Source organism: Oncorhynchus kisutch, linkage group LG3, assembly GCF_002021735.2.
Source record: "Oncorhynchus kisutch isolate 150728-3 linkage group LG3, Okis_V2, whole genome shotgun sequence".
Classification (NCBI taxonomy): domain Eukaryota; kingdom Metazoa; phylum Chordata; class Actinopteri; order Salmoniformes; family Salmonidae; genus Oncorhynchus; species Oncorhynchus kisutch.
This window is the reverse complement of record NC_034176.2, coordinates 61,188,395-61,216,238: the sequence shown is the minus strand read 5'-3', so window position 1 is coordinate 61,216,238 and position 27,844 is coordinate 61,188,395. Positions and strand designations below refer to the sequence as shown.

At 43.2% G+C, this 27,844-nt stretch overlaps 3 protein-coding genes across 10 annotated transcripts; 2 read left to right on the top strand and 1 right to left on the bottom strand.

The window, feature by feature from the left end:
* Positions 1–26: 26 nt before the first annotated feature.
* LOC109886578 (embryonic polyadenylate-binding protein 2-B) lies at positions 27–3,108 on the top strand. 2 transcript variants are annotated; one of them, XM_020478230.2, is made up of 7 exons: positions 27–105; positions 193–419; positions 953–1,049; positions 1,409–1,479; positions 1,617–1,723; positions 1,886–1,973; positions 2,122–3,108. In XM_020478230.2, the coding sequence occupies exons 2-7, from the start codon at positions 351–353 to the stop codon at positions 2,440–2,442; spliced, it is 753 nt and encodes a 250-aa protein (XP_020333819.1). In that variant the 5' UTR covers positions 27–105; positions 193–350; the 3' UTR covers positions 2,443–3,108. The 2 variants fall into 2 exon arrangements, with proteins under 2 accessions (XP_020333819.1, XP_020333824.1); XM_020478235.2 differs by having other exon boundaries at positions 31–105; positions 1,412–1,479.
* Positions 1,468–4,685, bottom strand: trappc2l (trafficking protein particle complex subunit 2L). 5 transcript variants are annotated; one of them, XM_031809786.1, is made up of 5 exons: positions 4,559–4,685; positions 3,700–3,872; positions 3,518–3,605; positions 3,344–3,423; positions 1,468–3,253 (listed from the first exon to the last, which is right to left on the bottom strand). In XM_031809786.1, the coding sequence occupies exons 1-5, from the start codon at positions 4,673–4,675 to the stop codon at positions 3,208–3,210; spliced, it is 504 nt and encodes a 167-aa protein (XP_031665646.1). In that variant the 5' UTR covers positions 4,676–4,685; the 3' UTR covers positions 1,468–3,207. The 5 variants fall into 5 exon arrangements, 4 of the variants coding, with proteins under 4 accessions (XP_031665646.1, XP_020333830.2, XP_031665655.1 ...); XM_020478241.2 differs by having other exon boundaries at positions 4,532–4,663; XM_031809795.1 differs by having other exon boundaries at positions 3,700–3,836; positions 4,532–4,658.
* On the top strand, positions 4,606–27,743 carry galns (galactosamine (N-acetyl)-6-sulfatase). Of its 3 annotated transcripts, none has more exons than XM_020478207.2 (14): positions 4,606–4,982; positions 5,312–5,435; positions 8,406–8,480; positions 8,562–8,664; positions 8,762–8,905; positions 9,552–9,618; positions 10,144–10,271; positions 11,362–11,501; positions 11,748–11,851; positions 15,424–15,560; positions 16,094–16,196; positions 21,088–21,209; positions 25,451–25,568; positions 26,185–27,743. In XM_020478207.2, the coding sequence occupies exons 1-14, from the start codon at positions 4,866–4,868 to the stop codon at positions 26,269–26,271; spliced, it is 1,569 nt and encodes a 522-aa protein (XP_020333796.1). In that variant the 5' UTR covers positions 4,606–4,865; the 3' UTR covers positions 26,272–27,743. The 3 variants fall into 3 exon arrangements, 2 of the variants coding, with proteins under 2 accessions (XP_020333796.1, XP_020333800.1); XR_004206285.1 differs by having other exon boundaries at positions 4,738–4,982; positions 21,107–21,209; positions 26,185–27,014; XM_020478211.2 differs by lacking the exons at positions 21,088–21,209; positions 25,451–25,568; positions 26,185–27,743 and adding an exon at positions 16,296–17,201 and having other exon boundaries at positions 4,738–4,982.
* Positions 27,744–27,844: the final 101 nt, after the last annotated feature.

Below are 27,844 nucleotides of genomic sequence, written 5' to 3'. Positions count from 1 at the left end.
TCATAAAATGCCAATCCAACTACTGATGGGGCAAGCCCACGACCATGTGATGCACAGACAGGTGACAATTAATTGACATTCCCGCTCGTCATATTTGACAGACAGGTAAGCAAACACTATTGACAAGGGCGTGGGTAGATTCCGTCCGCGGGAAGATATTTTTATTTAATCCAAACAAACTTCCGTATATAGGTTACATTTATTACCTTATTCAAATCGGAGAAGTGATTAAAAAAAACATCGATTGCATTGGAGTCTTCTACACTGGACTGGCTACAAGAGAGCGACGTCGCGGGGATTGAAGTGGCGTCTGCGGGCATGGGTTTGGTGTCTGCTGTTGAGCACTGAATATGGCGGAGCAAAGGCAAGATATGTACATAGAAGGCGAGCTCACGGGAGATCATTACATGGAGGACCCGGTATGTAAGAAAACATAAGATAATTGTATTTGGCCTTGCGTGATACAAATTGCAGGCTAGCCTACTGTTTTTTTTTCTTGAATGCGCAATTGATTGTAGGCTACATAACGTAGGGTCAAAGGATATTCCAGGTAGCCTATTGTATTATTACTGCAGCACATATGTTACGTCTATGTTCTACCTATGTTACCTGATTGATATGACAGTTTTGTAGGTTTAAACTGCATTATCTTGCCACAATATATCCATCCACTGGGGCGCGTCTCGCGCGCCTGCGTAATGTGGCAGCAGCAAGTGTGGTTCTGAACAACAATATAATTGCATCCTCAAACAACAACTTAAAACAGCTGTTCAAATAGGCCACTTGAGATGCTAGGCATCCGAAACTTAAAGGCGCTCTCATCTCATACATTTCAGACATGTTTTTGTTGTCTGAAAGTTTAAAACAAAAATGGTTTCGTACTGCATATTCCTACACTACCCCTTATGACAATGCGTATTTCAGATGTTTTGACATTTCCCATTGCATATAGGAGCTTGAAGCCATCAAGGCACGGGTGCAAGAGATGGAGGAGGAGGAGCGGCTGAGAGCAGTGCAGTATGAGGCAACAGAGAGACAGATCCAGGCAGGTGAGCTCCTGTTCAGCTGAGCTCCAGCTCCTGTTCAGCCTAGCCAGCTGGCCCACACCTGAGCCCATCTGCTGGGCTGGCCTGACACGGTGTGGCTCACATGAGCCTCATCATTGCCCAATGAGACGAGCAGTGTTCCAGAAGGGTTTTTATCATTGCCCAAGGCCCGGCAGCCTCTATTTCAGGTTATCCCTTCCTCTGACGGAATGAGGCTGTCGTCTTGCAAACTCCTCTTGATAAATATATCTAACTAGTCCTCAGTTCCTCTTGGTGGTGTTGTAATTAGTTGCTTTGTGTTTGATGTCTTTCAATTTCTGTCCTGTGCAATATGCTCCAGTGTTCTCTTCTGTTCAAAACAGCAGGAATGTTCTATACAATGACCCATGAGGAAAGGATAGATGCTGACAACAGATCTGTCTATGTGGGAAATGTAAGGTTTATTTTTTTTTAATTGTCTACATTTAGCATTCATGTCAAGTTATACACAATTCATATTTAATACGATATCCACACAGTAACCGAGGGTCCTCATGCATAGACTCATGATATTTTATGGACATTAAACAGGTGGAGTATGGTGCCACTGCAGATGAGTTGGAGATTCATTTCAATGGCTGTGGTCCTGTCAACAGAGTAACCATCCTTTGTGACAAATTCTCTGGCCATCCCAAGGGGTGAGGTTAACTATCCATCCCATCATGTGGGACCTCAGTTTCAATGCAAAGTCCAATTACATGGTTTACGACCCATTTTATTTGTTTCTTGGACATTTTGTATGTTCTGTTAACTTATACACAATCACATACTCAAATTGTTAACGACTTTCTTTCTCCCAGTTTTGCATATATTGAGTTCCATGACAGGGACTCAGTGCAGACTGCCATGAGCCTGGATGAGACGGTATTCAGAGACAGAGTCATTAAGGTTAGTAGGAAAGGAAACCTGAATTCTAAACTCAAAACACACTTGACAAAGTTGCACATTCATGAATAAATTGAGCAGAATTAAGTTTCCCTGTTAATTATGATTCCAGGTCTTTTAGTAGGTCGTTTCTGTGGCCTTTGCATTGCAGGTATTGCCTAAAAGGACCAACATGCCAGGAATCAGCACCACAGACAGGGGGATTCACAGAGGTGCTCGATCCAGGGGGCGAGGTTTCCACCCACCCAGATACAATGGGTATCAACAAGGCAGGTTCCGCTACAATACTGGCCCTGCCAGGTCAGTCTCACCACACCCCTACGGGCCCCCAGCTGGGAAGAGACACTGGGGGGTTCCTGAGCACCGTGAGCAGGGCCCTAAACGGCACCCATGCCTTCTTCTCATAACTCCACCCACTGACCACTCTGGGCCGGGGCACAGTGGACACATGCACCCGCAGCAACACTACTGAATCACGTCTGGATTCAAGTTATTGTTTGATATCAACATGGAATGAGAATTTCAGGAAATCGTGTCTTGCTCGTCTCTACTCGACTCATTTGCAAATTATTTTCAATGCATGTTAATGGGCAGAAATTGAGAGAAAAGCAGATTTCAACCTCATTGAATTAATTCATATGGCAACTTTTGTTAACTGTCTCTATAAAAAGTTATTGCAACTTAATCCTAACAAGAAAGACTTTGCAATGGCCATTTTGTCCTCTTATTGTAGGGGAAATGGATGAGGCCAGCCTTGGTTTGCTGCTTAATACAGTTAAAGATTGTGCCTATGGTGGTGTTTTATTTCTTGAGCAGTTTCTGTGCCATTATTTACCCCAATAACTTTTTGAATGCACAGCCATTTGCCATGTCAGATACTTTTTTTTTTTTTTTTTTTAAGGATGTTTTGATCAGATCACTCATTCTGTTGGTGTGGCTATCGAGCTTGTAAGTATAGTTGTTGTAAAACACAAATGATAACATTTGGTGTGATTGGCTTTCTTTTGTAACTATATTGACATGCAATTGGCAGTTTGAGTGACTGAGTGGTTGCTATGTACTTGAAGCAATGTTTATCGCTGTATATAATTTGTCAACTATCTTTTGCTTTAGAAATGAATAAATGAATTACACTTGAGTGCTTATTTGAAATGGAGGTTCTGATGGAAAGTTTATTTCATTGTTATACGAGGCAACATGTAAAGGGTTTCTGGAAATTATGTTCAGGAGGACAATATCAGCTAGCTTGCACCATCATTGCAGACACAATGCTGTCAAAGGCCCTGGAGGGAAAAAAAGGTGGAAATCACAATGATTATAGCAATTTTGATATACACCATTACATAAGTAACAGTGTCGTGGGGGTAGCTTACTTAGACTGAATGGTGTCTCCAGGATTGTAGAATGGGTTGCACATCACATCAGTAAATGAGTTGTGTAGCTTTCTGAACATCTGAAGGAAAGAATAACTGTGTCAAGTAGTTTAATCAAAACCAGATCCCCTGCAAGCCATTAAGAGAAACATACAAAGTCAGGGGTTGACTTACACTTCTAATCTCATTGTCCCGCAGAGATGTGTTTGATGAGTCCACGACAATGACAAACTTCACCTTAGAGTTTGTCACATAGCCATATCTGGTATGTCGGTAAAGGAGTATACATACCATTTGATAGGAGAAAAATTGATGCAGAAAGAAGTGTAATATACCATTTTATCAAATGAGGATACACTTTGTAGTCCTCCGTTGGGTACAGCAACCCAAGGTAAAGCTCTCTCTGGTCTGCCATTGCTTTGCCGACTGCTGAAATCTTCTCCTCCACCACATCCAGAGAGGTATGCACCGTGTAGTGGAACTTCAGTTCATTCTGTACGGGTACACTTCGGATGAACAGAGGATAATTCTAACAGAATAGAGAATTAATTAGTGCAACCTTCCATAATAAAACCTCAATTCATAAAAGTTAACTGGGCCAAATACTTGCAGAAAGAATGTATATGGTGCTGGACCTCAGGTTGAGGATGTGGAATCTTTTGTTCCAGCCCAATAACACACCCGAGGGCTTAATGATGAGCTAGTTTGTTAACATTGGGTGTGTTGGGCCAGAATTTTTTTTTAACTCAACCTTTGGTTTGGACCAAGATTGAAGAACAGCACTGATCTGCATATGAATTGAATACGAATAGCGAGCTACGTCTGAACCGTTAATCTGAAGTCTGACTTGATGCATTATTATTGTATTCCCATCTCAAGTAAACTCTACGACATAGGCTACTAACTAGCTAGTCAGTTCTAAATAAACCATACTCAATTTGGCTAACTAACTAGTTAGCCCAGCTGGCAAGCTACTACCTAGCCTTGTAGCATCACAGTCACCACAGTCACCACTCAGGTTCGTAGAGGGGTTGGGTTAAATGCGGAAGACACGTTTCAGTTGAATGCATTCAGTTGTACAACTGACTAGGTATCCCCCTTTCCCATTGGAGGCTAGTACATAAAAAAATAGATGCAAATTACATTCCATCAAATGTCGATGTAAATAGCATTCTTGTTTCATTTTACCTCTTTAGCGATGACAGCTATACATACCGCCATCTTGGAATTATGCCTGCTGTGCCTGCCAAGACGTATCACGTGACTGTGTGTGCTAGCTAAAGACAAGCCAGATAACTTCAATTTCTCCCGTAATTTTGTGTAACTGTTCATGGAAAATAACGGGACTTGTGTTTTTAAGCGTGTCAACATCGGGTAGTAAAGTCAGCTAAACCCAATTGAATATGCGCAAGTGTTGCGCTAAAAAAGCTCGTGAAAGCAAACAATGAGAAATCGTCATGTGCTTCCTGAATGTGTTATCATGTGATACTTCCTCATCGCTTTCTTCGTCTTGCTTTCTGCAATGGATGTCTGTCTAATTCAAACTTTGATATTGTTTTGTAGTTTAATATGTTGTTTTTGGGCAGATACTCCTTCAAACAAGTCGACTCCGAACATTATCATCATTCTTATGGATGACGTAAGATGTTGATGCATTTTTTGTTTGGGGAGTGTTACTTTTGGGGGATGAGACAAGGGGGATCTCGAAAACCTGTAGCATGATTACTCTAATGGAATGCTGACATGACTGGATGTGTCCTCTCTGATTATATACCACGTATACTTGAAATATATTGACATACAGTAATACACAGCATGCCAAAATATGCTTTGTATTTGGTCTCTGTCAGGAAATGGTAACCATTTCTCTGCAACTCTATTTGAGATGTTGTGTTCTAATGTAAAGGCTGCTTATCATAGCATAAGGATCCACTAACATTTGACAGCTTGTTCCTCTAATGTTTTTAGATGGGCTGGGGAGATTTGGGAGTGTTTGGCCAGCCCTCCAAGGAAACCCCAAACCTTGACTCCATGGCTGCCCAGGGGATGCTGTTCCCCAACTTCTACACAGCTAACCCCCTCTGCTCTCCATGTGAGTGTCAGCTACATACATGTCATACTTTATTAAAATCCCAATTCTTCAATTCATAGATATAAAAAAAACATATTACACTGATTATAAAGACGTAAGGAATTCAATGTCTGAATAGCTAGTGTGGTACCAATTATGGATAGGAATTGGCACCACATGCATAAGAACCTGACTGTCAGTGCAACAATCAATGATGACAATTCAATAATATTGTGATTGTCATTGAAGAGGAATAGTTGCAGTGATGGGAACGTCACTGTGATTAAGTGGGATTTGGGTGAGAGGTTGGTGGTAGGTGCAGGCATCCTTCAAAAGCCTTTTGAAACAATGTGACGCATACATCAGAAGCCTAAGCTGTGTGTGTCTGGGTGATAGAGGGGAGAAGACTCATTATGCTAATAGGGATAATACACTATTGAAATATGCTAATTATACCTAATTTGGGAATTTGAATAAACGTGTTATGCAAAATAGATCGACCCTTTTCTTTTTTCTAATTAATATTTAAGCAGATAAGACCTAATCAATTGTTTATCTCATATGTGTGTGTGATGTGAGTGCCTGAAGGAAGCCAACTGCATCATACCTGGCTATTTGAATTAACGCCACGGAGAGGGTATTAGAGGATTCAGCCACTGAATGTTAATTAGAAATGTAATCATATACTGAAATGGTACGTGGCTTAATCACAATATCCAGGGTGAGCTCCCATATACACTACTGTTCAAAAGTTTGGGGTCACTTAGAATTTTCCTTCTTTTTTTTTTTTTAAAGAAAAGCATATTTTTTTGTCCATTAAAATAACATCAAATTGATCAGAAATGCAGTGTAGACATTGTTAATGTTGTAAATGACTATTGTAGCTGGAAATGGCTGATTTTTTAAATGGAATATCTACATAGGCGTACAGAGGCCCATTACCAGCAACCATCACTCCTGTGTTCCAATGGCACATTGTGTTAGCTAATCCATGTTTATCATTTTAAAAGGCTATTTGATCATTAGAAAACCCTTTTGCAAGTATGTTAGCACAGCTGAAACTGTTCTGATTAAAGAAGCAATAAAACTGACCTTCTTTAGACTAGTTGAATATCTGGAGCATCAGCGTTTGTGGGTTCGATTACAGGCTCATAATGGCCAGAAACAAATATCTTTCTTCTGAAACTCGTCAGTCTGTTATTGTTCTGAGAAATGAAGGCTATTCCATGCGAGAAATTGCTAAGAAACTGAAGATCTCATACAACGCTGTGTAGTTCACCCTTCACAGAGCAGCGTACACAGGCTCTAAACAGAATGAAAAGACGAGTGGGAGGCCCCGGTGCACAACTGAGCAAGAGGCAAGTACAATTGAGTGTCTAGTTTGAGAAACAGACGTCTCACAAGTCCTCAACTGGCAGCTTTATTAAATAGTACCCGCAAAACACCAGTCTCAACGTCAACAGTGAAGATGCGACTCCGGGATGCTGGCCTTCTAGGCAGAGTTGCAAAGAAAAAGCCATATCTCAGACTGGCCAATAAAAATAACAGATTAAGATGGGCAAAAGAACACAGACACTGGACAGAGGAACTCTGCCTCGAAGGCCAGCATCCCGGAGTTGCCTCTTCACTGTTGACGTTGAGACTGGTGTTTTGCGGGTACTATTTAATGAAGCTGCTAGTTGAGGACTTGTGAGGTGTCTGTTTCTAAAACTAGACACTCAATTGTACTTATCCTCTTTCTCAGTTGTGCACCGGGGCCTCCCACTCCTCTCTCTATTCTGGTTAGAGCCAGTTTGCGCTGTTCTGTGAAGGGTGAAGTACACAGCGTTGTACGAGATCTTCAGTTTCTTGGCAATTTCTCGCATGGAATAGCTTTCATTTCTCAAAACAATAATAGACTGATGAGTTTCAGAAGAATGGTCTTTGTTTCTGGCCATTATGAGCCTGTAATCAAACCCACAAATGATGATGCTCCAGATACTCAACTAGTCTAAAGAAGGCTAGTTTTATTGCTTCATTAATCAGGATAACAGTTTTCAGCTGTGTTAACATAACTGCAAAAGGGTTTTCTAATGATCTATTAGCCTTTTAAAAGGATCCGTTTGGATTAGTTAACACAATGTGCCATTGGAACACAGGAGTGATGGTTACTGATAATGGGCCTCTGTACACCAATGTAGATTTTTCAGCCGTTTCCAGCTGCAATAGTCATTTACAACATTAACAATGTCTACACTGCATTTCTGATCTATGTTATTTTAATGGATGAAAAATGTGCTTTGCTTTCAAAAAAACAAGGACAATTCTAAGTGACCCCAAACTTTTGAACTGTAGTGTATATATATTTTTTTGAAAATATAGCCTGATGCAAAACCCAAATGCAAAGCTAAACTTGGTTCATACATACAGTACCAGTCAAAAGTTTGGACACACCTACTCATTCAAGTGTTTTTCTTAATTTGTACTATTTTCTACATCGTAGAATAATAGTGAAGACATCAATACTATGAAATAACACATATGGAATCATGTAGTAACCAATAAAGTATTAAACAAATCTAAATATATTTTAGATTCTTAAAAGTAGCCACCCTTTGCTTTGATGACAGCTTTGCACATACTTTTTTATTTATTAGTCTTTTTGTTATTTTTTTCCCTTTATTTCTTTATTATTACATTTTTTACCCCCTTTTTTCTCCCCAATTTCGTGATATCCAATTGGTAGTGATAGTCTTATACCATCGCTGCAACTCCCGTACGTACTCGGGAGAGGCGAAGGTCGAGAGCCATCTGTTTTCCGAAACACGACTCTGCCAAGCCACACTGCTTCTTGATAAAATGCTTGCTTAACCCGGATCTAACTAGTTATATACTGTGGAACTTTATGTAAAATCACATGCAGCCTCTACCACTTTAACTAAGCATTCAGCTGATCATTTAAATGGTTTATCAAAACATGTATTTGATGTCTCTTATCCTATTACTCCTTAGCCAGAGCTTCACTTCTGACAGGACGATTACCAGTTAGGAATGGATTCTATACCACCAATGCCCATGCCAGGAATGGTGAGCTCTAACTCTCTCTTTTGAGTTATATTTTCCTTGCTGCTTTGCCACACAAATTAATGTAACCCCTGACCTTTGCAGCCTACACACCCCAGGAGATAGTAGGAGGGATCTCAAGGGATGAAATTCTATTACCACAGATACTGAAGAAGAAGGGTTACGTCAACAAGATCATCGGCAAGTGGTGGGCACCATTAATTTGGATCTAATTTGAAGTGGTAACAATAGTGACAATTCTAATTCTGTGTTTCTCCTTCCCCCATCATTTGTCCTGGCCTAAGGCATCTTGGCCACAGAGCTCACCACCTACCTCTGGAGCATGGTTTTGATGAATGGTTTGGTGCTCCAAACTGCCACTTCGGTCCCTACAACAGCAGCGACAGGCCTAATGTCCCGGTCTATAACAACTCTCAGATGGTGGGAAGGTATACACACACACACCCTGCACACACTCCTACTCTCACTCACTCACACAGAACAGAAAACATAAAAATCCTCTCTCCCGGACTCTTTCAGTGTTTGGCTCGGCTGGCTGCTTCTCTGAATGAGGATAGTTTTTTTTACTCTTCTCTGTACCAGCTGCGCTTGTGTATTCCATTTTCCGCCCATTTGTTTTCCCCAAAACAGCCATATGTGTATTCGGGGTCATTGGCGCTAGCAGGCGGGCGCTTTTTGCGCTTAGCCGTGGGTTTAATCAGCATAGCGTGCCTGAGCCTGGACAGACGCACACACACGCACCCAGGAGACGGCAGGTTGCGTTGGCGGTGTGTGAGGACACCTGGAACAGCCCGAGCATGAGAGAGACGGCGGGCGCTGCTGCGTCTACCGTTCCACGCTTCAGTACTATCTCATAACAGTTCCCCTGCTCTTCAGAGACTTCTCAAATCTGCTTCTCTAAACTTCCCTCTAATCACAGCCTGGGAGGACGGGCTTCTCAAAGTCTGCTGCTGGGTTTTTGGAATAAAACGGATTGTTTATTAAATAGTGTTGTGAATGAGTCCTATTGATAACTAATAACTAATGTACTTATGTAGATGACACGGAAACTAATGAACTACATTTGTTTTCTAGATACTATGAGGAGTTTGGGATCGATAAGAAAACTGGCGAATCTAACCTTACACAAATCTACTTGGAGGTAAAGTGATTGAGTGGCAGACGTCTGTCCCAGTTCTTCCTTACAAATACTACTTGTTGTAGGAATTTCCAGGTGAAGGAAAAAAGACCAGTCATTGATAAAGTCAGTCAAAATCAGTCAAAATCAATCCAAGTCAGGTAGGAAGTCACAACATCAGCTGCTACAGAATCGCACAGTGTCAGAGAATATAATGACAATCCATATCTTCTGTCATTGTACCTCCAGTCTGGCGCCAATCACCATGAACAGATATGAGAACAATCCATAACATTCACTATCAAGTCTAGTGACCCATCAACCCATATACAAATTAGTGTCCCAAATAGAACACTGGAAATCATGTGTATTATATAAAGGGAAAAATGATAATATGCTAAGTATTGTGTTAATTACTTTTCACTGAATATGAACTTTATTCATCTTAAATCTTACCATTACACTACTGTTCTCTGTCAGTTTTGTAGTGAATTTTCTGGATGGTGTCTGGTCTGATAGCGGACTATAATCTAATTTCTTTCCTTCCAGGAGGGCCTTGACTTCATATTTCACCAAAACATGGCCCAGCGGCCATTTTTTCTCTACTGGGCAGCAGATGCTACGCATGCTCCGGTCTACGCTTCAAAACGGTTCCTGGGGAAGAGCCAGAGGGGGCGGTACGATCACAACACTTGAAGCTACAATCATAAAATGTCAATAATAAAGCCATATCTAGAAAATGACACTTAGCTGCAAAGTCTTACACAGAGACATGTGATGTGTTGCTGACAAATCATGGAGAGTTTCTCCCAGAGCAGAGAGTTTGGACACTCTTGGTTATTAACCTGTATCATTGCTGGCTTTGTTGATCTGGCTATCATAGGACCTAATTAGTACATTTCTCTTGATGATTTTCTACCCCGGTACAGTATTTCTGTTTTTGTACAATGTTTACCAAACTGGCTTGTTGTTTTAAAACTCTGCTTGAATCTCTGGGTCTTAGGCCATTGATTTAGGGGCTTTGTGAATGTGTGAAGTGGATGAGCTGTGCCTGCAGCAGTGTTACGGGGTGGGGAAAGTCATTAGCATGAGCCACTGCGTATTCTACTTGGTGATCAATCTCTCATCTCACACCTGGAAACGTGAGCGGAATTAGATGCCACTTGGAAGAACAGAATCACAGTATCAACATGAAGATTCAAAATCGAAATGAGAAAAATATTGTAATAATGAAGAGAAGAAAAAAACTATTTCCTGCTCTGAGGATATTGTCAATTAAATGTAGATTTTTCACACCCCTTTGCCCCTCTGTGGTAGTGGTGAGGGTTAAGGGATGTGTTGCTCGTCTGGGCTCAGGTCACTTAGTATTCCTCTCAGTCTCTGTGAATACTCAGGCCTCACTAAGCAGGCATTTCTTCAGAATGCCAAATGAGGTTTTTGTTGACAGAGAAATGGATCAGAGATGAAAAGTGTTAGCCAGGTGCCTGGGATAGGTGGCTCACACTGAGATGGAATGCTTTTCCATTTTTTCCCAACAGGCTTTTAGTCCATGTTTTTTTGTGTGAAAACTCTTGTTGCTAAATATCAAATGATTTTTAGTAAATACCTAATTTACCTCCATGTTTTCTAGAGTAATGTAACTTGGTTGATGGCTTTGCCTAGCCCTAGTGCCTACACATACCTGTATGTCTGTCTATGGCGAGTTGGGATTGTGCATTTGAAGTTCCTGAGATACTGTAGTTTGAATGACTTGTGTGCGTACTGCAGGTACGGTGATGCAGTGATGGAGCTGGACTACAGTGTTGGACAGATGCTGGCCTGGCTGCGTGCTCTGGGCATCGACAAGGACACCTTTGTGTTCTTCACCTCGGACAACGGGGCCGCAGTGATGTCCGGCCCCAAGCAGAGTAAGATCTGCACAACATCTCTCAACTCTTGATACCAACAAATGCAATTCCATGCTTCTTTCTTACAGTTCTTGTATACATGCCTGTATGGATAGATGTGAGTAATGTACTCTTATGTCTATGAGTAGTATGTGTGGGTATTTTCTTTGTTTGGGGCTCCTTTCAGTTATGTTTAAAGTAAGTTGTTTTAGTAATCTCTTTTATCATGGTGCTTAGCGTGTGAGTGATGTGTTTCTGTCCCCTGAGGTGGCAGTAATGGCCCATTTCTCTGTGGGAAAGAAACTACGTTTGAGGGTGGAATGAGGGAACCTGCCATCGCCTGGTGGCCTGGACACATCCCAGCAGGCACGGTGAGAACTCTCTAGGTTCTAGGTGTTCTACTTGTCTGGAGTTGGGGAACATCTCCTGGTATTTACACACAGCTGTGAGACACTGAATTGCTATATGTCTGTAAGCAGCTGGGTTTTCAAGCAGGTACCACATTAGAAAGTAATTACAATTAGTCATTTCAGTAATCGTCTCTCTCATATCATTGTAGTTCTTTCTTTCGATTGTGTATCAATGTCCTCAACATCATCACACCTCATCTCTCCTCAGGTGCTGGCATTGCAAACACAAACACACCATTTTTTGTTTGTTTGAATGTGTGGGTGTCCGTGGGTGGGTGGGTGGGTGGGTGTGTGTGTGTGTGTGTGTGTGTGTGTGTGCAAGTGTGGACTTTTGTCAAATACTTTTTTGAGGTGGCAAGGTTCATCTTCTTACCCCCCCCCTTTCCTGTCTTCCTCCTCTGTGAGCCTGTGAGGAAGACTTTCCCCCTGATCCGCTAAGCCTGTGCGTTCTGCAAATGACTTTTAATTGTATTAGGGGCAGCTGTGACACGGGGCTGTGGCGCAGAGGGATTTTTTCTGGAGGAGCGAGCAGAGGAAGCAGTCTGTAGGCTGAAGTAAGCCCTGCCCCCGGCTCATATCGGAGGGGTGTGCTGTGGCCTGATAGCGCTGCAGAGTGGCGAGGGAGAGGGGGATTGGGAGCATCTTAAGCGGCTAATCTGTTTGTGTGTTTGCTGAGGTTGGATTGAGCTGTAATGAGGGCTTCTGTATCTGAATATGCCAGGCGCACAGGATAAAGGACAGGAAAAAAAGTAAAGGGGTGGTTGGGAGAAGAGAGGGAAGGGTGCACCCTTTGCAGTGCTCTACAGGGTTGCTTCTGGAAAAGATGGCAGTGCCAGGGAGGTAGGGAGAGTTTTGTATGCAGGGTCTTTGGTGTGCTGGTGCAGTGCCATGACAGCCCAACCTCTATGTACGTTTGTCTGTAGCACCTGCTGGTGGGTTAACTAGAGAAATTACTGCAGATGAAACACTTCTGAGAACAGAGTGTTGTGGATGAGGCACCGCTGTTATGCTGATGAACAGGGATCATCGACTAGATTCAGCCGCATGACGATTTTGTCTTGAGAGGATGGTCAGGGGGCCGGAACATAATTACAAATCATTTCTAGACGGCAAATTGACCGCAAGAAGCCCAAACAGATATAATATTTGACTAAAACATAATCATTTCAAACCTTGCTTACATTTTGTATACGATCTCATACATCTCTATTGTGCGTGGGAATACTCTATAGATTTCCAAAATAAAAAATCACTTGGCGCTGATTTGTTTGTTTTTTAAAGTTTTTTTAATGTTCAACAATAAAAAAAATATGTAATAAAACATTTGGCCCGCGGGCCGCCAGTTGGGGAACCCTGCCGAAAGCCATCTGTGGCTTTATTCTGTGGATTGGGCAGGAATACATGGGACTAGCTCCTTTGACAAAGCAGCTTTGTTGTATGGGTTTCGTTTCATCTCCCTGCTGTTGGGGAGGATGGCCAAAGAGATGATTTCCCTCTCTGTTGCTTTGTGCGGTGCTGAAATCTCTCTGTTCATCGGCACATTGAAAAGTTTCATAAGCCCTGAACATAAATGCTGTGCATAATGGACGGCCACACGTGCCACACGTGCCACATCGCTTTTATTAGGTGGATTGTTGGTCGTTGGTTGTCGTTTCAGATTAAATGTGTTTTCAGGTTAAAAACTACAGCTGTTATACATATATCATATCAACTCATCATTGACGAAGCTGACACACTGATAGGAGTCATAGGTTTGGTTGGTCCAGTTTCAGGTTAGGCTAGGTAAAGTGATCTTCTAACATTCTCACACTCATTAAAATAATCTTCGACAGAGGAAGAGGACTCGATTACTACAATCCGTGTGAATGCCACAGTCTTATTGCACAGTGATTTGATAGATTAAAGTAACAAAAAGTTAATCCGTGTGTAGATAAATCTAGCATGCCATCGTGACTGTACTGCACGTAGCACTAATGAAAGTGTTAGTTGTTATTAATATTGAGGGACAGAGAGAGTTTTGGGAGATGTGTTGGAATGAGAGAGATGAGGTTGACGGTGGGAGCCGGGCACAGGTTCACATTCCCCTGGTGACTGAGGGGCCGCGTTGGGATGAGGCTGGCTGGCTGGGATGGAGGGGGAAAGGGAGGGCTTTTCCCCCAACGCTGCTGCTGCTGCCACAGTCACAATCCCTTTTGTTGTGTTTATCAGCTGGGAGACATGGAGCCTGAGTGCGTTAGACAGGGATAGCAGGTCTGCCACGTCAGATAACTACCACCAGGGTTTAACCAAGAACCACACAGACAAAAGGCTGACAAAAAGAGTAAATACAGAAAGAAATATACAGAATGGAGAGAAAAGTGTAAATGGAAATAAATGGGAGATAATGAAATGGTGTCTCAACTATTTAGACTTAAAAAAAAAAAAATATAGCTTTTTTTTTGGTTGAGGATTTAGGGTTGTCTGTGCTACCTGGTAGTCAACTTCATTAATTATCCTTTTTGATTTCTCTTGTTGTTTTTTTAACATCGTGTGTGTGTTAAGCGTGAGAGTGCAGATAACGGAATGTGTTGCGGGGCCCTTTCTGGCTGGTGCAGTGGCTGCGGGAGAAAAAGGAAATCATTTTGGTAGTGTGTGCAGGCAGCTGATAGGAGCATGGCGGCGCAGCTGCTCTGGGCTGATAGCACTATCTGATTGTGAGCGTGCCGTCTCCCTCAAAGGGCTGCTCAGGAGAGAATGGAATGGAAGATCAAGGATGACAGTGAAAAAATTGCATTTTATCTGAAAATAGTTCAAAGTTTATAAATAAAATAAAGCTTTTCACAGGGACTGTGGAAGGGAGATAAAATAGCTAGCGCTAGCCCTGGCCTCATCTTCCCTCTTTCTCCTCACTCCCCCTTTTCTCCTAATTTACAGAGGCGTTTGTGAGGTTTATAATAAACCTGCGAGCGCAGATTATAGAGGAGACTGAAGAAATGCATCATCAGGACTCACCCCCACCCCCCCACCCCACCCCCACTCCACCCAATACGCTGAAATGGTGGGCTTTCATAGGGGGCGCGTGCACACTGTTGGCCATTGTGCTGTCGTGTTGGGTTTCATGCATGGAGAGGGATCCCTTGGTGTCTCTGCAGGCTTCTGGTGTATCACAGCCTCCCAGTAGTATGAATCACTCTGCTCTGAGAAGTTCTCTCTGCTCCCCAGCCTTGCTCTGATCACTGTGCTTCACAAGGCTGCCGCGTTTCGCCACATCTTTGGAAGAGACGCTCAAGCATTTTGACAGGATATTAATTGATTAAAGCAAATAAAGTGTTGTAATTTGGGGAACAAAGTTTTAGTATTTGTAATTAAATTGATCAGTTTGTGCATCGATCTGGTACGTATGGATGCCCATGCAAGCCATCTAACTTCCTGCAACATCCTGCAACAATCGCTGTTAAACTTTCATGTCAGCACCCATAGACAATGTGATTCTATCTGGATTTGAATTCCAATGTGTTACGGTTCAATACAAGGACTCTTTCTCCCATCTCCAGGTGAGCCAACAGCTGGGGACTGTGATGGATCTGTTCAGCACCAGTCTGTCTGTGGCAGGCCTCAGTGTTCCAGATGACAGGCTCATAGATGGACTGGACCTCAGCCCTGTCCTCCATAACAACACACTCATCAACAGGTTAGAACCCGCAGCTGAAAGAGGCTTAAATGTCCCTGTCAGAGGGATTCATTCATGTAAGATAAGGTGATGAATATGATGTGTTCTGTATACTGTTTGTATACTTGCCCTCCTAACTTGGTTGGTACACATAACTTGAACTTTGACCAGCAAAATCATGGACCACTCAATATGAGTTTCATCACATGCAAGTCTGAAGTTAGGATTTGGCTATGAGGTCAGCTATGCCCTCTGCTGGTCACGGTACTTTGGGAGTTTGTGCCCCTGCTGTAGGATGGGCGGGCGGATGTAGGCTTTGGGAGAGCAGCGGCGGCGGTGCCCCCTGTAAGGAGGCTGCTGGCTGGTGCCCAGGGAGAGGGACCACCCTGGTGGATAAGGTGTTCCACCAAGCACATAATGGGATGAGCCATGGCAGCGTGGTGGTGGGAGGGCCAGGCACTGCAGCACAGGGGGAGGGGGGTTCTGGAGCTGAGAGAGGGCTGCTGCTTATCACAGGAATCCAGCAGTCACCAATCCCATTTCACACCCAACAGGCCCATCTTCTATTACCGAGGCAATGAGATGATGGCAGTCAGGGTTGGGCCTTACAAGGCCCACTATTGGACGTGGAGCAACTCGTGGGAGGAGTTTAACCGGGTGAGTCCCTCTTAGTGACTGTAGTGTGTATTTCGCTCTCTCTCTGACTGTAGATTATCTCTCATTGTCTCTCTCTCTCTTTCATCCCCACATCCTCAGCAAGCCATCCACAGTGCTCTATAAAAACACACATTTGGTAGTCAGTGTTATCTTGAAAACAGCTCATCAAGTGGCTGTTGTGTACATCAGTGGCTAATGAATATTAATGAGGACACCCCACTTCACCAAAGTACTATCATTAATCAGCACTGGCTGTCACTGGTGGAGCATTCTCTCCTCCTGCTGAGTATCCTGCTCTCTCCTCCTGCTGAGTATCCTGCTCTCTCCTCCTGCTGAGTATCCTGCTCTCTCCTCCTGCTGAGTATCCTGCTCTCTCCTCCTGCTGAGTATCCTGCTCTCTCCTCCTGTGCCCTGAGAAGTAAGAATGTGTTCTCTCCTTCTTGAGGCACCCTTTAAAATATGTCCTGCTCCTCTCCCTCAGAAACCTCTGTTTCAAACATGCAAGTTTGCATTATGCCCCATCGGTTGCTTAAATTGCTCTCTCCTAGAGGGCCGCTGAATCAATAGCAGCCTCCTTTATCAGCTCATGTGAACTGGAGTGGAACTTCACAAATAATGGCGTCTGATTGCCTGTGTTGCCTATCGATTGGTATGTGTGCGTGTGTCCATGAATGTGTGTGTCTGCGAGCAAAAGATGGTTTGAAGGGGAGGCTCTGGGTCTCCAAAGCTGTGACTCTGAGAGTTAATGTGTCGGTTCTTCACCAGAATGGGCAGCATGCACTCAGAGCTTTACAATGACCCTAGACCTTCACATCTCACCCGAGAACATCCATCACACAGAAAAACCACTCTTTATTTCAAGCGGTTTTAAATGGGTCTGAATATTGTGCTGAAACGTTGATCCATCATTCAAGCTTACTATTTTCTCACCAGTTGTAAGTAATGTTGTGCATTTACTATTTATGTGAAGTAAAAAATAAAACAAGGATGGTGTGTCTTTCTGTACTTGATATTCAATTATGGTTTAATAGCCATGAGCTCTACTGTGATTTTTCTGGTAAAATCCAAGAGATTTGGTGATGTGCAAAATTAGTCATTTCACAGGGTTAAGTGGATTTCATCAAACACTCTTGTTGGATGGTGTGAGGTATGTGTTGGGAATGGGAACGGTCTGTGTCTGATGTTATCTGCTCGGCCTGGTCTTTGGTGAGCAGCATACATTTAATATGACTCTATATATAATATTTTTCTTTGAGGAAAATATGAAACCAAAATTCTACTTTTGCATTCCATTTTATGTCCCTTGATTCCTCCCCTCATCTTATAATGCTGGCTACTTTACTCCATCTTTAAAAGAACATTGCTGTACGATCTTAATACCATGAGAGATATGGAGTTCTGCTGTGTCTTTTTCTTGGATACAGACTAAAAGGGCTTTCTCACAGTTCAAGGGGATTTAGGCTCTTTTACATTTCTAAGACCAATGCACAGAGACTGCTTCAGGACACTATGTGGGCAAGTCTGGATCATAGTGCGCTATGCAGTGTACTGAAGTGAGGTGTGTGTGTGTGCCTGTGCTCCTTTGAGCGAGGCTGCTTGTGGTCCCAGAGGGGAGTCGGTAGAGTGCCTTACAGATGAGTGCTCTCTCAATATTAGTCGTGTTGCTCACAAGGGCACCTGAGAGGTCTCCCCAGGGGGTCTGGAGGGGGCTGTGACTCAATCAGGCTCTGTCAGAGGCAGGCTGCTAAACCAGAGAAGGGAGGGGGGGGAATAGGGGAGCAAGCCTGCACACTTTTGGGGGTCGTCAGGAAAATTGTAACAGGCCATGGCCCCACATTCTGACTGGCAGATAGAGTAGCCACATACAGTTGAAGTCGGAAGTTTACATACACTTAGGTTGGAGTCAAGTTGACTGAGTTGACTATGCCTTTAAACAGCTTGGAAAATTCCAGAAAATGATGTCATGGCTTTAGAAGCTTCTGATAGGCTAATTGACATCATTTGAGTCAATTGGAGGTGTACCTGTGGATGTATTTCAAGGCCTACCTTCAAACTATGTGCCTCTTTGCTTGACATTATGGGAAAATCAAAAGAAATCAGCTAAGACCTCAGAAAAAGAATTGTAGACCTCCACAAGTCTGCTTCATCCTTGGGAGCAATATCCAAATGCCTAAAGGTACCACATTCATCTGTACAAACAATAGTATGCAAGTATAAACACCATGGAACCACACAGCCGTCATACCACTCAGGAAGCAGACGTCTCCTAGAGATGAACGCACTTTGGTGCGAAAAGTGCAAATCAATCCCAGAACAACAGCAAAGGACCTTGTGAAGATGCTGGACCCACTGGAATTGTGATGCAGTGAATTATACGTTGGAAAAATGACTTGTGTGATGCACAAAGTAGATGTCCTAACTGACTTGCCAAAACTATAGTTTGTAAACAAGAAATTTGTGGAGTGATTGAAAAACAAGTTTTAATGACTCCAACCTAAGTGTATGTAAACTTCCGACTTCAACTGTATATCCACAGTAAAACGAGTCCTATATCGACATAACCTGAAGGGCCGCTCAGCAAGGAAGAAGCCACTGCTCCAAAACCTCAATTTAAAAAAAGCCAGACTACGGTTTGCAACTACACATGGGGACAAAGATCGTACTTTTAGGGGAAATGTCCTCTGGTCTGATGAAACAACAATGGAACTGTTTGGCCCTAATGACAATTGTTATGTTTGGAGGAGAAAGGGGGACGCTTGCAAGCCGAAGAACACCATCCCAACCGTGAAGCACGGGGGTGGCAGCATCATGTTGTGGGGGTACATTGCTGCAGGAGGGACTGGTGTACTGCACAAAATACACTGCTCAAAAAAATAAAGGGAACACTTAAACAACACAATGTAACTCCAAGTCAATCACACTTCTGTGAAATCAAACAGTGCTTACAGCCCAACACCGTGCAGGACGTTTGGCATGTGCCAGAGAACACCAAGGTTGGCAAATTCACTACTGGTGCCCTGTGCTCTTCACAGATGAAAGCAGGTTCACACTGAGCACATGTGACCGACGTGACAGAGTCTGGAGATGCCGTGGAGAACGTTCTGCTGCCTGCAACATCCTCCAGCATGACCGGTTTGGCGGTGGGGCAGTCGTGGGGTGGCATTTCTTTGGGGGGCTGCACAGCCCTCCATGTGCTCGCCAGAGGTAGCCTGACTGCCATTAGGTACCGAGATGAGATCCAAGGACCCCTTGTGAGACCATATGCTGGTGCGGTTGGCCCTGGGTTCCTCCTAATGCAAGACAATGCTAGACCTCATGTGGCTGGAGTGTGTCAGCAGTTCCTGTAAGAGGAAGGCATTGATGCAATGGACTGGCCCGCCCATTCCCCAGACCTGAATCCAATTGAGCACATCTGGGACATCATGTCTCGCTCCATCCACCAACGCCACGTTGCACCACAGATTGTCCAGGAGTTGGCGGATGCTTTAGTCTGGGAGGAGATCCCTCAGGAGACCATCCGCCAACTCATCAGGAGCATGCCCAGGTGTTGTAGGGAGGTCATACAGGCACGTGGAGGCCACACACACTACTGAGCCTCATTTTGACTTGTTTTAAGGACATTACATCAAAGTTGGATCAGCCTGTAGTGTGGTTTTCCACTTTAATTTGGAGTGTGACTCCAAATCCAGACCTCCATGGGTTGATAAATTTGATTTCCATTGATAATTTTTGTGTGATTTTGTTGTCAGCACATTCAACTATGTAAAGAAAATAGTATTAAATAAGAATATTTCATTCATTCAGATCTAGGATGTATTATTTTAGTGTAAGCTTTATTTTTTGGAGCAGTGTAGATGGGATCATGAGGAGAAAATTATGTGGATATATTGAAACAACATCTCAAGACATCAGTCGGAGAGTTAAAGCTTGGTCGCAAATGGGTCATCCAAATGGACAATGACCCCAAGCATACTTCTAAAGTTGTGGCAAAATGGCTTAAGGACAACAAAGTCAAGGTATTGGAGTGGCCATCAAAGCCCTGACCTCAATCCTATTGAAAATTTGTGGGCAGAATTGAAAAAGCGTGTGTGTGCAAAGATGCCTACAAACCTGACTTAGTTACACCAGCTCTGTAAGGAGGAATGGGCCAAAATGCACCCCACTTATTGTGGGAAGCTTGAGGAAGGCTACCCAAAACCTTTGACCCAAGTTAAACATTTTAAAGGCAATGCTACCAAATATTAATTGAGTGTGTGTAAACTTCTGACCCACTGGGAATGTGATGAAAGAAATACAAGCTGAAAGAAATCATTCTCTACTATTATTCTGCCATTTTACATTCTTAAAATAAAGTGGTGAGCCTAACTGACCTAAGACAAGGAATTTGTACTAGGATTAAATGTTAGGAATTGTGAAAAACTGAGTTTAAATGTATTTGGCTCAGGTGTATGTAAACATCCGACTTCAACTGTAGGTAACAGTCACAGGCATACCGTAGCCCCAGGGCAGAGAGAACATGTTGACAGGTTTGAGGTGAGGAAGACATGATACTATATACTAAACAGATATAGTCACACACACTATACACCATGTACTGTACACATCTACACTCAGCTCCCTTGCACAGATTCCTCCATATCTTCAAACAGAGAGACGGCATCAGGGTCAGGTGTGCAGTGATTGGGTCGGTCTGTAGGTGGACATCATTGACAGCACAATGCATCTTGCCATCCATTTTGTCTTTTTTAATTGCATTTTCTTTTCAAGGGCACTTTCTCAGGGTCAGTTGAAGTAGGTTATCTGTTACCACCACAGTCTCCATTGTCCTCTATGAAGTGGGCGTTTAGGAGCTAAAGATATATTGTGTATGTATGTGTGTCCACTCTAACAGGGCATTAACTTCTGTCCAGGCCAAGAGGTGGCAGGCGTGACCACCCACACCCAACAGGAACACACCATGCAGCCACTCATCTTCCACCTGGGGCGGGACCCCGGGGAGAAATACTCTATCAGGTGAGTGCTCACTAAAACAAACAAAGATTCCCTGGTGTACTGAACGTAAAGTGAAAGGCAAGGGAAATATAGACCGGGCTTGGTGTTGGCCAGCCAATCTCCACACAGCTCAGCAAACAGCATGTCTCTGGTTAAATAAGAGAAGACAAGAGCAGAGGAGGAGGGGGTTGTGGGATGTTGGTGGACAGGATCTATAGGGTCAATACTGATCCAGTTGTGGGAAAGAGGCGCGGTGAGGACTGAAGATTGATCTGTGCAGCCCCAGACTGGCTGATTAAACGCTATTCTTTGATTGCAAATAGCTCTTTAAAGCTCGCTTTCTTGCCTCAGACCCACTGCCAGAAGTTAAAATTGCAAGACAAATTGTTCTTGTATAAATCGAGAGTGCTGTTTAATGGACTTTTGTGTTCAATCGAACATGACTCCGTATCTATAGTTAAAATTGTGTAAAAAAAACAGTTGGGTGTTGCGTTAGTTTTGATTTAGAATAGTGATGGTGTAAAAATGTGGACAAAAATGGCCTTGAGTACAAAAGAGGCATTATTCTTTTTTACTTCACTTTTTTTATCGGCAAAGACACTCATAGATGAACAAAAGCGTGACACACATTCATATAGTTTTCATAATGATTTGATGAGGGAATACAATTTCCTATTATCTAGCTTTCTCTCTGATCCGTCTTCATTCTCCTTAATGTTTTCTTCAGTCGGATTAGCTCCTGTCCCCCAGGCTGTTTCACACCCTCTGGCTGGCTCCCTCCCTTACCATCTCTCTCTCTCTCTTTCTCTCTCTCTCTCTTCCTCTCTCACTTTATCACTCTCCCCTCCTAATCTCTCCCACACTCCTTTTTTCACTTGAAGGGAGATGGAATAATTAAACATTCATGTTGTTTTTGATCAGCCCATCTCATCTCGGCTCTCTTCTATTCATTCCGCATAATTAAAAACAGAAAAATCTATAGCAGTGTTTTGTTGAATGCATTGAAGTGTTTATTTGGTCCTGTCCCAGACTTCTGGAGAGGAGGAGCTGGTTTGGCACCTGGAGAGAGGACCCTGCGTCCCCTCTCCCCTCTCCAAGTGGGTGGGGGTCATTGGGGTGGTCTGTAAGGTCACAATATTCCAGCCCCATCTCTCCAGCCCCAGTAATGATACCCAGCCACCCTCCACACCCACTGCCCTCCCTCCCACCACCTCTCTCTCTCTGTTTCCCTCTCTCCTGTCTGTGTGTCAGGCAGGCTGCTGGCCATGTGCTCCTTGGGCACCCAGCTGGACCGGCTGGCCATCATTAATCTCTGTCTGCACCTAAAGAGCCACTTAAGATGATGTAGGGCCTGTCTGCACACATACCTTCAGTTGTGTGGCAGGCTGATACTACAGCAGTAACACACGCTGCCCAGGCAGTCGCTCCACTGTCCCAGCCTCTTAGGATACATGGACACACTCACTAGAGACCTGCTGCAGGAATCCAGGGGAATACAGAAGATGCTTTTCCATTAATTTCAGAGTTAGGATATTTCATATTTTGTGTTTCTCATTGATGTACAATAACAAGACCATCACAAGCACACAGAGATCAGCATTCTACCGCTGTGAGACATTTAGATAAAACATTTATTTTTCCGATTGTCAGTGAATTTTCAGACTGTACATGAGCACATGAAATTGTTCTTATTGGTCCTCTTCTATTGGTGTGGTAGATGACTCCTGTGGTTAGTAGATCAGTGGGAAGGTGTTGCTGACTGGGTCCAGTGTATAGTAAGACAGCCCAGTTCTCCCTGCCTGTGTCCCAGTGGGACTGGACTTAGCCCTGCCTCCTGCTGCTCCGGCTCACTTCCCCTGGGCCCTCGTCACCCTGTGCTGAGCACTTAAGTCCCAGCCTGCCTCGGGCTAATGTAGCAGGCAGCCCTGCACACTCTGGCCTCATCTGCTGCCGACAACCACTTCAGCCCCCAATCAATAGTCTTCACCCGAATTGCTCAATTTCCACAGGAGGAGGAGAAAGGGCTGAGGTATTTGATTGTCTCTTCAATTCCCTCTGCTTGATGCCTGCCTGTGTGTGTGTGGGTTCGCTCTACCAGTGGGGTTATGAATCACTAATCAGAGTGTAGTGACACACCTGAGCAATGCCGCCTTCCCCCTGGGTGTCATGCATTATAAATCAAAAGAGTTCATTTGCATGCAGCGTTATTATTATTATTATTCCAGTTTTTTCTTTAACACCAGTGAGCTAAGGGTTCTAGTAATGATAATGAGGCTGTGCTGACTGGAGTTTTCTTTATTTGTGGAGAGGGAGGAGAGAAATAAACATGTTTTTATCTATATATTTTTAGGGTTAGGGTGCTCAATGCATAGACAAAGAATAGTCTTAACTCAAAAAGGGCTGAGTGTACACTTTGCACACCACACGAAGCTGCTGAGAGGGGGAACGGCTCATAACAATGGCTGGAATGGAGTAAATGGAATGGAATCAAACACATGGAAACCACCATGTTTGATACCATTCCATGATTCCGTTCCAGCCATTACTATTTGCCCGTTCTCCCCAATTAAGGTGCCACCAGCCGCCTGTGTTGCAGACTGCGTTTGGTCTGGCTCTGATGTATGGTTCTAATATTTAGTGAGATAAAGCAGCTTCAGAAGTTATCTGAAAACGAATCACAGTGATCAATACAGAGCAGAGAAACAGATAGGATGGTATTGAAATCTTCATTTTGATCAAGATATTGTCTTTGGTCCATGAAGCAGAATTTGTGATTTCAAATACATACATAGTGAAATTTTGTCTGAAATGAAACACTTGTTTCTATAGAAACCTTTACTCATTAAAGATATGATCAAGGCCGTGGTATGTTGTGATTCTGAGTCATTGCACAGTATTGCGTCACCACACAACCATAAGAAATAACCAGCAAGCCAAGGCGGAGAGCAGATGGTAAGTTTAGACCGCCATGGCCTTGTTAAGGACCTAAAGGATGAGTTGGGGTGGGGGAACACTGGAGCAGTAGAGTAGTGAAGGTGGGAGAGCAGAGGGTGTGAATATAGGACTAGCACAGACTGAGGGAGGGGGGGAGCAGGTGCTATTGTGTGGCGGAAGCCCCACTGCCCTCGGGGGGGGGGGGGGTGAGCCGGACAGGGCCTGGGGTTATTATACTAATTGACACTTCACCTCGCACACGCGCACACCCTCCCCAGGGGCCAATCAGAGAGCTGGTTTTGGGGAGGGGCGGGGGGGGGGGGGGGGGGGGGGGTGGAGCTGGCACAGGTGCTGCTTGCGACTGTATTATGGGTGTAATTGCACTGGTGATATTTGTCTATCCACGTGTCGCGCCACCAACCGCCCACTCCCCCCAAACACACAGAGCCCATTAACCCTACAGGTCCTATTGAGAGCAGACAGAGCAGTGTTCCTTTGAAACACTTCAGGGCCTCTGCGTTTTACACACTGAATAGAATAATGCACAGAGGTGCTCCGCCGTGTCCAACAAGAATAATTGAGAGACAGGGGATGGGAAACATGGCCCATCCTGCTGACTGAGGGCAGCCCCGAAGGGGCAGTGTGTGTGTGCGCGTGTGTGCGTGTATACACTTGTGCATGAATTGATAGGTGTGTTTGCTATCAAAAGGCTCTCGTATGAGTTAAGCTTGTCGGCTTTAAACTAGCGTTTCAGTCATTAGTGTACATTCGCTATGGATTATATCAGTTGTTTAAAGGCAGGCAGGTGTCATACAATGATAATAGATAGTCATTTTAGGCTGCAGAGCACAGACTAAGCTGCAGATTTATGAAACCGATTTCTGAGAAAATGTTTTACTAATCATACAGAGATTGTTTTACACTGGTCTATATTGTAGGCCTGCTGTGTTTTGTGTGTGAATGTGCATTTGTGTGAGCAGTGACCTTCTGTCATCTGTCTATATGCTGTGACCGACATCTATTCTCTGTGTTAAATTGTATAACCACGCCATTGGTGTGGTGTGTGTGGAAGAAAGCGAAAACCTGAGTGTTTGTCCTTGACCACGCTCTGATTGGAGAGCCTTGTGCATTTGTTCAGACATTTTAGGTGAATCTGTGTGTGTGTGTGTGTGTGTGTGTTAGTGTGTGAATACAAGATGTGGTTGCATGCCTTTACTGTGCTGTTGTAATTCTAGATGTTGTGGCCATATGCCAATATTGCCTGACTTATGTTTGTATGTGTGGTGAGTGTTTTGCACAACTGCTTACATCTGTGTGTTTCTCTGCAGTGCTGTGACTAAGGAGTACCAGGATGCACTGAGTCGGATCACAGCAGTGGTAGAGAAGCATAAGAAGGGTCTGGTACCAGGTGTGCCCCAGCTCAATATGTGTGACATGGCTGTCATGGTAAGATCAATATTTCACAGAATGTCCATTCCCCATGTATCATATTTTTCAAACTTGTTTCACATGATACATTTGATTTCATATTATTGTTCTGTGGCTTTTGTTTTCGGTGTTAACATCACTGTGTTCTTTCTCAAAGAAAATTATTTTAGAAAATACATTGAGGAAGTGCTTGCTGTAGTGACACCTTTTCTCATTTTCTCTATCTTTTACAACGCTGAATTCTTTCAGTAAACGTCGTGGACACAATTTCAGATTTGTTTACCAGAGTTATTTTCTTTCCCTTTGTTTGTAAAATAATAGACTCTCTTATTGTTATTTTGGAAAAACACAGCAGTGTGATTCTTGGACCTTTTGTCCCAGCAACTGTTTTGTGGACTTTAGCTGCTTTTGGAAAAATTAGGGAGTGTTTGTCTCATTGGTTTTGGTTTTTACAAAACAGCTAAAAAGAAACATTGCTGTGTATGCTCATTGCTAAAGCACTGTTTGTACATCAATGTGAGATGTGTAGCATCAGCTCCCCCATGTGGTTTCCTTGGAGAACATAATGTAAATCATGTTCAGCTCAGGTGAATGAATGTATAAGAATGTTTTCTGTGGGTTCTTTCACTAACAGAACTGGGCCCCTCCGGGATGTGAAAAGTTAGGAAAATGCCTTAAAGCACCCAAGTCACAGCCCTGGAAGTGTGACTGGCCACACTAGCTATCTGTTTCAGAGCCACCCTGGGAAAAGGGAGGATGTCAGCGAAGATGCTGCCTTGATGAAGAGCCATTTTCAGGAATTCAACTTGAATTTCTATTAGTTTTTAACTTGTAATGTTGAAACAGAACAGCATGTGGTTTGAATGAAGGACATTAACAATGGGACGAATGCTGTCTGAGTTCCATATGATTATTAATAGAATGAAGCTGATTTGCAACTGCTTTTTTTTATGATGCCATCTATGTAGATGTTTTTCTCTCTTTACTTACTTATGCACTATTGTGGAAGACTTATTGAAATAGGGCAAAACCTTTTTTTTTTCTCCAACTGGAATTAAAACATTTGATCCAACTTTGTCTTTCATCTCTTATGAGATGGTTTTTAGTGTGTGACAGATCAAAGATTTCTGTGTCAACCGATGGGTCGTCACTTGCTTCCACAGTCAGTCTTAATAATAATAATTTATTAAACTTTGAGCGCTTTTTATAATATAAATCTCAAAGAGCTTCATAAATAAACAAGCAATATATCATGACAGGTCAACCAATAGAGGCCAAGTCTTTGAATGCTGCATACTCTGCAGATGGAGAGGGTCAGTTCATGGTTTGAGAGGATGGAACTTGTCAGAGGATGGTAAATGATGATGGAGTTTGCTGTTGATCTTGTACAGGGTAAGTCTGTGAACCAGCCTATTATGAGAGGAATTATTCTAATTAATAATAATAAAATTATGGCTAAACCCAGCCTATTTCTACAATGTATCTTTTGAACATTTTATTTTAAACCTTAGCCACACTGCTAACCGTATGTCTAACCTTAAATTACGACCCAAAAGCACATTTTTGTTGTCAGATCTTTACGATATTGGCAGCCAATTCTGACTTTGTGGCTGTCGAATCTAGTGGAAATCCAATCGATGTGTCGAAGTCAACGAACATCACTGATTTGGGGGTTTCCACTAGATAGCACATCTACAAAGTCAAGGGACTATGTCGTAAAAATTCATGAAATTAGCTTTTTGGTCTTAATTTAAGGTTAAGCATGCGGTTGGCAGTGTAGTTAGGGTTAGGTTTAACATTTGATTTGTGGCTGTGGTAACTAGTGACGACCCGGATTTTGTCACACCAACAGGCATCTGACTTTTTGCCTCAAGATCCACACCACACAAGAGTCGACAGGCAGCTAACGCAGTTAGCAATGGCAGTGCACACGAGAGAAGCAAAATAAGAATTTGTCACAAAACATTTTCCTGATTTCCCAAGCAAAGGAATACTTATCAGGTAGGCAGTGAATGATAGATTACCGCAATAAGATTAGCTAGCTAGCGCTACATTTATGTGCTGTGTTACCTAGCTAGCCATCTTCGCAATGCTAGCGCTCTATTCTAAAGAACATGCATTCTTGTAATACTATTTTGTAGTAGCTAGCTAGCTATGTTGACAGGCTCGATTAAAAATATATATTCTAAGGGATTGCTAGTTAGTTTGTTTATTTCAACAGCTGTGAATATGTTTGTGTCTGTCACACAGAGACATCTGTCCAATTCTCAAAAACCCGGGTGCACTGACTGCAG

Coding starts and splice junctions, on each gene's coding strand:
- LOC109886578 (XM_020478230.2), top strand. CDS start 351: ATGGCGGAGCAAAGGCAAGATATGTACATAGAAGGCGAGCTCACGGGA. Junction 420..952: donor ATCATTACATGGAGGACCCG/GTATGTAAGAAA, acceptor CATTGCATATAG/GAGCTTGAAGCCATCAAGGC. Junction 1,480..1,616: donor GATCTGTCTATGTGGGAAAT/GTAAGGTTTATT, acceptor GACATTAAACAG/GTGGAGTATGGTGCCACTGC.
- trappc2l (XM_031809786.1), bottom strand. CDS start 4,675: ATGAACAGTTACACAAAATTACGGGAGAAATTGAAGTTATCTGGCTTG. Junction 3,424..3,517: donor GGGACAATGAGATTAGAAGT/GTAAGTCAACCC, acceptor TCTTTCCTTCAG/ATGTTCAGAAAGCTACACAA. Junction 3,254..3,343: donor GGAGACACCATTCAGTCTAA/GTAAGCTACCCC, acceptor TTTTCCCTCCAG/GGCCTTTGACAGCATTGTGT.
- galns (XM_020478207.2), top strand. CDS start 4,866: ATGGATGTCTGTCTAATTCAAACTTTGATATTGTTTTGTAGTTTAATA. Junction 11,502..11,747: donor GATGTCCGGCCCCAAGCAGA/GTAAGATCTGCA, acceptor CTGTCCCCTGAG/GTGGCAGTAATGGCCCATTT. Junction 16,197..21,087: donor CGTGGGAGGAGTTTAACCGG/GTGAGTCCCTCT, acceptor CCACTCTAACAG/GGCATTAACTTCTGTCCAGG.